This window comes from Cebus imitator, unplaced genomic scaffold, assembly GCF_001604975.1.
Source record: "Cebus imitator isolate Cc_AM_T3 unplaced genomic scaffold, Cebus_imitator-1.0 Scaffold117, whole genome shotgun sequence".
In the NCBI taxonomy this organism is placed as follows: Eukaryota; Metazoa; Chordata; class Mammalia; order Primates; family Cebidae; genus Cebus; species Cebus imitator.
In genome coordinates, this window is record NW_016107432.1 from 6344412 (window position 1) to 6353844 (window position 9433).

The 9433-nt window shown below is 53.1% G+C and overlaps 1 protein-coding gene across 5 annotated transcripts in view; it reads right to left on the reverse strand.

Moving 5' to 3' along the window:
* Positions 1 to 871: 871 nt before the first annotated feature.
* Positions 872 to 9433, reverse strand: part of TBC1D14 (TBC1 domain family member 14) — a 126012-nt gene continuing 117450 nt past the window's right edge. For all 5 annotated transcript variants that reach the window (XM_037742210.1, XM_037742209.1, XM_017539102.2 and 2 more), the window contains 2 exons: positions 7388 to 7646; positions 872 to 3585 (listed from right to left, as the gene is read on the reverse strand). In XM_037742210.1, the coding sequence (XP_037598138.1) occupies positions 3520 to 3585; positions 7388 to 7646 (325 nt within the window). In that variant the 3' untranslated portion in view covers positions 872 to 3519. The remainder of the gene's footprint in view (positions 3586 to 7387; positions 7647 to 9433) is intronic.

The following is a 9433-nucleotide window of genomic DNA, read 5'->3' on the forward strand; positions in this document are numbered from 1 at the left end:
GAAATCCAGCTCTTGACTGCTGTCGAGATCTATGCACATCACTTTCCTGCATCTCATCTTTGAAATGGGGCAATGGCCCTCTCTTCCGCAGAGCAGAGAGTTGATGACTCACAGGCAGCACTTGGCCTAGCACCTGGCATGGCTGTGACTGCTGCCACCATCACGCCTGTGGCCATCCTCCCACCACAGCCTGCAGACAGTGCAGAGGACATAATAGTAGCCCAGAGAGGAGAGCAGGCACTGAGGGAGAGGCCCGTAGAGTGGGCAGCCATGTCTGCTCAGGCGAGAGTGCTGTCGCACACCGAAGGATTCTCCTGGGACCAAGGGGCCAGAAGAGAGCTGCCCAGGCTCTGCCCCACCAGCCAGGAGCCTCCTGCCTCAGGAAGCAGAGCAATACCCACCACACCGCGGCCCGGCACTGCCCAGTTCTCAGTGGCCTCGCAGAGCCTTCCGCTGTACGCCATGTCCACCTGAGACCTCATCACCGACCCCCACCTCGCACCACCCCGCCGCCCGCTGGGGAGATGGACCTCAGTGCCCTGAGAAAGTTCTGAGGTTCACGGGCTTCTGAGAAGATTCTGAAGGGAACATGGAGAGCCCTGGTCCTGTGGCTGGCACAGAGTAAGTAACAGCTGCATGCCAGGAAGGGTGTGGCAGGCCCAGGAGAGAGGGGTGGGGGCTGGCAAGGATGGGGTGTAAGGCGCGGCTCCCCCAACCTGCAAGGGGCACACTCAGCTCTCCAATCCCTTCACTCCACTGCCTCTGTACCATCTGTTGTTAACCAGCCTGATAAGCGGAGCTGAAGACACCTCAAACAGCATGATGTGCAAAGTGAGAACCTCAACTTTAAACAAACGACGGTGAACGTAAGTAACAATTTTACATTGGCTTTTATTTAATAAAACCACATATTTACAATTCAAAAAAGTCCTACTTCGATACACTTTACTAAATAAAATTAATGGTTAACTGTACAAGCAATTAAAACATGATATGTAGCGTTACCAGGAGTTTTCAGCAAACTATTTAAAATAGTCAAAAACCGAGCAGTGAAAAGTACCTTCTGAAGTGAACACCGTTTCTAAATGGGATCCCAGTGCCTGGCGGGAGAGGCAGCCTCGGTCTACCTCGTAGGCCGGACGCAGGTCCTGGCCCTGAAGCCTTAGACTCGGGGAGTCAGCGGCATGTGAAGCGGAGCCTGCAGACCTCGGAGGGGCGGCGTGTCGGTGTCTCGTTCCAGTTTACCACAGCCACCGCACACAGAGGCAGCCTCCACTCTCCAGCAGCCCCTGTGGCAAAGTGCTAAGTGACCCTGGAGCGGACTCAGAACTTTCCCAGAGGACCCATGAAAGTGGCGAGACCTCACATGATCCCTGAACAGGTCCTAAAAGCCTCTTCTGAACTATGATTGGGGACGTGGAATCTCGTTCAGAAACTGGATGCCTCTTAGTGCTATCCGGAAAGCTGTGAAAGTGCTTCACCAGAACATTAAAGGCTGGGCTCTGCAGACAGGGCCATCCCCAGCTGCAATCTCAACACACTGCACAAGGCCCTTTGCCGCGTCACCTTCCGTACGACTTAAGGAACATCTTTATGTACAGTAAGAAAATATATACATCTTTAGGGAACCGAACGCCCATATCATGGAACAAAAATAAGTACATCTGTGAGGACGACGGTGCGCAGCCTCAGGCGGCCCCTCCCACAGGCCCAGCTTAGTCCAGGTTACATTCAACATCTTGATGTCAGGAAATGGCTATGTCTGGAGCCACCGGGACTCCCGGTGAAGACAGGACGCCTCCTCCAAGAGGAGGTAAATCAACGTTTAAAGGCTGAGGCAGAAAGTGGTCTCCACAACGCTCTGCAGCCTCCCTGGAGATTCAGCTGAGACTGTGAGGGCAGAGTCTGGGAAACGTGACACATGATGGCGCTGGGAAGGAGGGCACGGGACAACCACTGGCTCAGCAACTTGCTACTGCACCTAGAGGAGCATTACTGGGTATGGCAGACACGAGAAGTCCAGAAAACACACGCCAGCTCGGCTCTACTCCCCCAGCCCCGGACCAAGGCTCCTCTTACGAGCTCTGCAGACAGAGCCAGAGACCCCCCAGCATCGGAAATGAGATCAGCCTGGGGCACCCCCTGGGGTGGGATGTGTGGCTGAGAAGGGCTATGGAGTGCAGACCACCCCAAGGCACACACATAGGTGTGATTAACCAAGCCCGGGACCAGGTGTGCAGAACGCTCCCAAGGAACCACCTGCCGGTGGGCCGCCACGTGGGCCCTGCTTCCACAGACTCGTCCCTCCTTTAGACTGCAGCTGCAAAACAGTTCATTTCTGCGATTTCGGATAACCAACGTCCTCACACAAAGTTCTAAAATTAATCAAGGAAAAGCTACAACAAAAAATTTGCCAACGACCTTGGCAAAGTCAGCTAAGATGGGGAAGCTGATGGCACAGGGTGAGCATCTGACGAGATTGTCTGGGAGGCTGGGTGTGTGTTGCTCGCTCCTCCGTCTGCACAACGGGTCATGAAGCACACATTCTACAGTCAAATGCGTGAGAGACTCACCGGCACTTAGGATGGGTCCAGCTGTGCAGGGCTCAAAGGCAGAGAGGAGCCACTGCTGAAATGGGGCCACCTCCCCCACACATGCTGTTCTGGGCTGCCACCCAGCCTCTACAAAACAGGCTGGTGGGAGAGGGCCCCATCCATGTATCTCTTTCCCCACCCTTTTAGCTACAGGGGCTGATTCCACTCCGTCTTAGCCTTTCTCTGTTGCCGCAGGCCTTCCTCACAAATAGCTCCTCCTCTCGAACTTTCCACCTCTGCGGGACACAGGCCAGACAGCAATCTCCCAGAGCAGTCCCACTGGAGCCCAAGGGTGCACCTGCAGCCTACTAGCTGTGGCTGTGCCAAGGCAGCATGGCATGATGCCAACCTGCAGGCTGGGTGGATTCCCAGACATCCAGGGGCACACACCAGCCGCTATCCTCAGAGAGCCCCTGTTCCTTTAATGCTGTCTTTGGTAGGTGAGTTTTAGAAACATGACCTCCAGCTCTGGAAAGATTACCTCAGTAACTCCATCGGCAATCCCTTTCTTATCTAAAACACGTAAACACAAGCCAAGGCATCGTAAGTCTCCCAAATAACATCTCTCATGCATCCTGGCTAAGACTGTAATGTACTTCCCAGTAGTTGACATAGGAGTATTACAATTTAATTAACTTTTGCTGAGATAAAGGAGTGGGGGTGAGCCACTGCCCCACTGCTAAACCGCGCTGCAGATGCAGTGGCTGGCTGTGGCCCACCGCAGGTCATCCTTCCACTGAGCTGCTTAAGGCTAAGCCTTGGCTTAATTCTTTAAAAGTTTGTGTTTGTTTAAGGCCAACTCCAATGGTAGGAATCCTGCTTGAAGAGCGCCCGTTCTTTCGGCTGCCAGTTGTCGGTCTGGAACAACAGAGGGGCCGCGGCGTGGGGCTCTGCTTCACGCGGAGCGCGGCTTCCCTCTGCAGCCTCAGTGTCGGAGGGCCGGGCTTCCTTTCTCCATCTCCCGGCTGTCTTTCTGCAATGCGGTCAGTACCTAGGAGTCACAGGAAGGCAGCTAAGGTTAACCGACCACACACACAGATCCTGACAGAAGCGGTGCAAAGACAGCAGCTGCCTCCTAACGGGGTTCCTGAGCTCCCCACTTCCACTGCCTCCAGCCCTCTGGGGTCTTCCACTCCTGCATCCGGCATGATCTGTCCAACATGGACACCGACTGTGCCCTCTTTGGCCTAGTGAGTTAGCTACACTCCTTCTGGCCAGCCACAGAATCCACGTCAAAGCAGAGCTGTGGGCCTCACTGGGGTCCGGCAGTCGCCACCCAGGAAGCCCAGGCCTGAATGCTAGGATGCTAATGAGCCCTGTGCCCATCCTGCTGCACTCCTGCCACCCTGTTCCTCCTTCACTGGGCAGCCTACCTCCTGCGGAGGCCTTGAGGCGCTGGCTCGTCTCACCTGCCTTCCTGAGCTCGCCCAGAGCCTGCTCTCTCCTCTGTTCTCACAGCTCTTGGTCAACACCCTTCTTCTAAAAGATATTCCATGCCCTTGTGGTGCTTAACAGTTGCAGCGACACTTACAGGCTCCCTGCCAGGCAGAGCTCTGCCAGCACTTTGCACATGGTGCCCGCTTAGCCCACGCGACAGACTCGGGAAGGCTAAGGCCCCAACGGAAGGGGCCTGAACAATGGACATGTACAGAACTGACGTGCTCAGAGTCCAAGGACAAAAACGATTCAAACCCAGACTCGTTTGATTTCAAAACCAAGGGAACCTTGATAACACAGTGCTACCTGCCCGGGGCAAGGAACGATGCCATTTTGAGTCACCAATTAAAAGCAAAAACATTTCATGTGGGTTTCAATGACTGCAGACCCCCTGAATCTCTAAGTAAACAGGGTTGCTGGGTCAACATAAACATTGAGTCATTTTGAAGAAGCTCATGGCTGGGCGTGGTGGCTCATGCCTGCAATCCCAGCACTTTGAGAGGCCGAGGCAGGAAGCCCAAGAGTTTGAGACCAACCTGAGCAACAAAAAAACAAATCTCTACAAAGAAAACCCAATCAAATCTTAGCCAGGTGTCATGGCACATGCCTGCACTCCCAGCTACTGAGGCGGAAGAATCACTTGCGCCCCGGAGGCTGAGGCTGCAGTGAGCTGTGACAGCATCACTGCACTCCAGTCTGGGTGAAGGGAGTGAGATTCTGTCTCAAAAAAAAGAAAGAAAATAAAAAGAAAGCTCACCAGTGTTTTAACCTTAAGCAAAGGATTTAAGAGAAATGTGCACGGACAAGTCCCATGAGACCTGGCACCGTATAAAAGTCACTGACGCCCAAGCCCCCACCCCACATCATCAGACTCACTCCCATCACCTCCCATTCATAACTGTGACCTACAGTCAAATCCTCTGACCCAGTTTTAACCAATAGTTTTTACCTAGTCCCTAAAATGCAAGCAGCAAAATGGCTGATCTGGGTTGAATCCCTTGCTGTGTATGTAGGTGTGGAGTGTGTGCCTGTGCAGGGAGTGACCTGCGCCTGGACACGGGCGTGTGTGTGCATGTGGGGTGGTGTGGTGGGGGTGCGATGTGTGCATGTGCAGTGATGTGTGTGATGTGTACATGTATGTGTGGGTGTGTGGTGTGTGTGGGGGTGTACAATGTGTGGGAAGGTGACCTGTGCATGTGGGTGTCTGACACATCACACACCCACACATACTACGGGCTGGTTGTGTGTCTGGGTGTATCATGTATGTGGGGCCTGAGTCTGCGATGTGTGCATGTGGGGGTGATCTGTACCGGTGTGTGGGGTGACTGTGTTTGCATAGGTGCGTGTGGGGGTGATGTGCGCATGTGCCATAAAACTCTCCCCCAGTGGGAAACATTATAGGACAAATGACCTGTTTCTTTGGTGTTGTTTTTGTTTTTGTTTGAGACAGAGTCTCTCACTATCACCCAGGCTAGAGTGCAATGGTGCAATCTTGGCTCACTGCAATCTCTGCTGCCCGGGTTAAGGCGATTCTCCTGCCTCAGCCTCCCAGGTAGCTGGGATTACAGGCACTTGCCACCATGCCCAGCTAATTTTTGTATTTTTAGTATAGACGGGGTTTCACCATCTTGGCCAGGTTGGTCTTGAACTCCTGACCTCGTGATCCACCCGCCTTGGCCTCCCAAAGTGCTGGGTTTACAGGCATAAGCCACTGGGCTCGACCAATCTTTTTTTGTTTCTTTTTCCTAAGACAGGGTCTTGCTCTGTTGCCCAGGCTGGAGTGCAGTGGCACTATCATGGCCCACTACAGCCTTGACCTCCCACACTCAAATGGTCCTCCCATCTCAGCCTCCCTAGTAGCTGGGACCATAGATATACACCACCATGCCCAGCTAATTTTTGTAATTTTTGTAGATATGGGGTCTCACTATGTTGCCCAGGCTGGTCTCAAACTCCTGGGCTCTAGTGATCCCCCAACCTCGGCCTCCCAAAGTGCTGGGATTACAGGTATGAGCCACCACACCTGGCCTAAATGACCTGTTTTCTTTGACAAAGGCAAGCAAGAGAGAGCTAAACAGTGAGAAGTGGAGCGGCATAGCTATTACAGAGGCATGAGGCCTCTTTCAACTAATCACAAGGCATAGACTATTTAGATCTTGATTCCAACCAACTACTGGATAAAGCCACTTATGACATCTGAGTTTGAAAACTGGGTATCTGATGACAGGAAAGGATTAGTAGCCAAGTGGTAACGGTGTTACAGTTATGTTAAAAGAGCGCCAACAGGTGACCTGGTGCCTGGGACTCACTGAAATACGGTGGGAAGGGCAAGGTGGGAGGCAGCTCAAACGACGGCTGTGCGTCCACAGTCACGGACGCTGGGGGACAGGCGGTGGGGACTCCTTATTTTATGTTGTTCTATTCCTGTAACTATTTTAAGTCTTCCGTTAATTTAAAAAAAAAAAAAAAAGCTAAATCAAGAACAGGGATTTCGGGAGGCTGAGGTGGAAGGGTCACTTGAGTCTGGGAGGTGGAGGCTGCAGTGAGTGGAGATCGTGCCACTGCACTCCAGTCTCATGATAGAGCAAGACTCTGTCTCCAAACAAACCCCAAGCATTGTGTAGCACACACAGAAGAGTGTAAGTCTTCACAGACATCAACGAACAAGGACTTCAAATCAATGTTGAGCATATGCAGGACCAAGAACCCATACTGGTCTTTCTTTTCCTTTTTAGTATGACAAAGACTTGGAATAGAAAATGCAGGTCAATCCCACTGGGGACCTAAGAGGGATGCCTGGAGGAGCTGAGGAATACAGACTGTCCACTCCGCTGCTTGGGGCACATAACCCAGAGAGGGCACAGCAGCACATCGGATGGAAAGAGCCAGGAGGGACCCGTGCCCTCCTTTCTGGGCTCCCTTTGTTGTAAAAGGGAGATAATCTCACCTCCTTCTCAAGGACAGGCACAAAAGCCTGCCACAGAGCGTGGCCACAGGGCTCAGTAAGTGGGTCCACTTTGTTTTCTGTCCCTGGCATTTTTTTTAAAGAGGGGGTGTGTGGTTTACAAAATACCCTCTGGTATGTAAAGTGCTGACCCTCCCAACACCACTGTAGCAGAGGAGGGAAGGCTTTCGTTATCCACACCCTGTCCAGATGACAGAAACCCAAAATGGAAGTGACCTGCCAAGACGCCCCGTGGCACAGCCATGCGTCCACCCAGTGCCCCTAACTTCCAGCCCAGGGACTCCTGCAAAAGTGGCTATGTCCTCAGACAGCACTTTACGTAGGATCCTTCCTGAGTCATGCCACATGCCAGCTGCGGTCTGGGAAGAGAAGAACACGAAGCCCAGCTGACCTGAGCCCACTTCTTGTTTCGGCTCTGCATCTGGATCGTGGCGATGGAGGCAAACAGCTCCTCGGCAGGCAGGTCCTCGGGCAGCCGGGTCAGGAACTGTGCCATGTGGATGAAGTCCATCTTGGTCAGGATGTCCTCAAACAGCTTCAGAATGCCTAGGGCCGTGCGGAACAGGAACTCTTCCCCATCGCGACAGAACACGTCCCAGATACGACAGGCCAGGTCGAGGGGCAGAGATTTACTATATAAGGTAAAGATCCTAGGGGGGAAAAGTTGGCATTTTTCAGATTTTGAATCTGTCTTAACAAAGAAAGAACAACGAATTTCAGTCTGAATGAAAAACAATCCCCTAGTCACTATCATGCAACAGCTGGGGGCTGGGGACCAGGCCTGCATTCATACTGCAGGGCAATTTTAACACTGCCTAGGACAGCACTACCAGCTTCCGCACAGAATCACGCAGCACAGCTTCCAAATGCTGGTACCAATGACTCCTGCCTGCAAGGCGTCTGTGCTGAGCCCCTGCTGCCCACTCATGCTGTAGAGGCAGGCATCCTGTCTTAGGGACCACTGTACCCCACAGAGCCAGTGCACGGCAGGCTCCCCTTGCCCTGGGAGTGTGCACCAGGCTCCTTCCACCTCTGGGCACCCACAGGCTCCTGGTCCCCAGCCTGGTGTTCATCATAGCACACCGTGCTTGCTTCTGTCTGCCTCATCCAGCTGAACTAGATCTAGTGTCCTGCTGGCAATTCTCTGCTGAATTCCAATGCCCGGTCTGTAGCAGGACTTCCCAGATGTTCCTGGCGCTCAAAACCTGCCCATCACTGACAGTGCTCGGTACAGGCAGGGATCCCCAGCTGGGTGGGGGACATCTCCACCCCTCCTGGAGCACCTCTCTTCCAGAGTTCAGTGTTTCCTGTGCTGGCACAGAGACATTGCTGGGCCCACGCAGCCCCTGAACTCAGGCTGAGGAGCTGACTCGGTCAGGAGGTCAGGCCACTAAGCCTTCCATGGCGTGACCCTGACTTTCCCATAACAGATCCCACAGAAAAGCCCACGCACCGGTCAGCCTGCTCACAAGTCTTGGGCGTGGGTTTCTGTCCACAGTGGACTCTGTCCGGGGGGTGCTCCGCTAGATGCAACCTGTCCTCCAGGTCCTGAGGACCTGCAGTTATGGACGTGCACTGCACAGCCTGCAGCTCCTGGATGAGAGCGGGATGTTCTGGGCTGTCCCTCGTCAGAACCTTATAACACTAAGAGTCAAGGAAGGCCTAAAAATCCAGACTTCATTCAACTCAGAGGAGAAAACAGCCAGGTACCAGGGAAAACCTCCATCTAGAAAAACAACAGAAGCTGAGGACCCACTGGGTGCTGTGTGCTATGGGAGGCCCTCTGGAAGGACACCCACGCGTCAGGGAATGCCTGCGAGAGGGGCTGTCTTACCTCATTACACTTGAAGGAACCAAGCCTCAGGACAGCAGCTAACTAGACCCAGGTCTCGCCACCAGTAAGTCCAGAGCCAAACTCTGACCTGACTCCAAAACCCACGCTCTGATGTCTCAGCCTCAGCACACGCACAGGCGGCAACACTGTCATGGGCTTGGCAGGATTTATTCTAAAATTACAAGCCTTTAGCCCCAGTTTCTTGCTATTTCAAAACCAGAAAACCATTTCACCACCTGGTCTAGAAAGTACAGTTTAAGAAAGAGCAAAGAGATCTTTTGTTTCCTTAGTCTAGAGAATATTCTCAGTTGTACCAGACAGCATGCTTGTGAACACATGGGTGAGCACAGAAGAGCCCACCTGGCCTGCACGACTGTCTCTGTGTGCCCACTTACACATGGAAACCAGACTCTGACCTCTGTCGAAAAGCAGAGTCCTGCCGGGTGCAGCAGCTTGAGCCTATAATCCCAGCACTTTGGGAGGCTGAGGTGGGTGGATCACCTGAGGTTGGGAGTTCAAGACCAGTCTGACCAACATGGTGAAACCCTGTCTCTACTAAAAATACAAAATTAATCGGGCATGGTGGCGCATGCCTGTAATCCC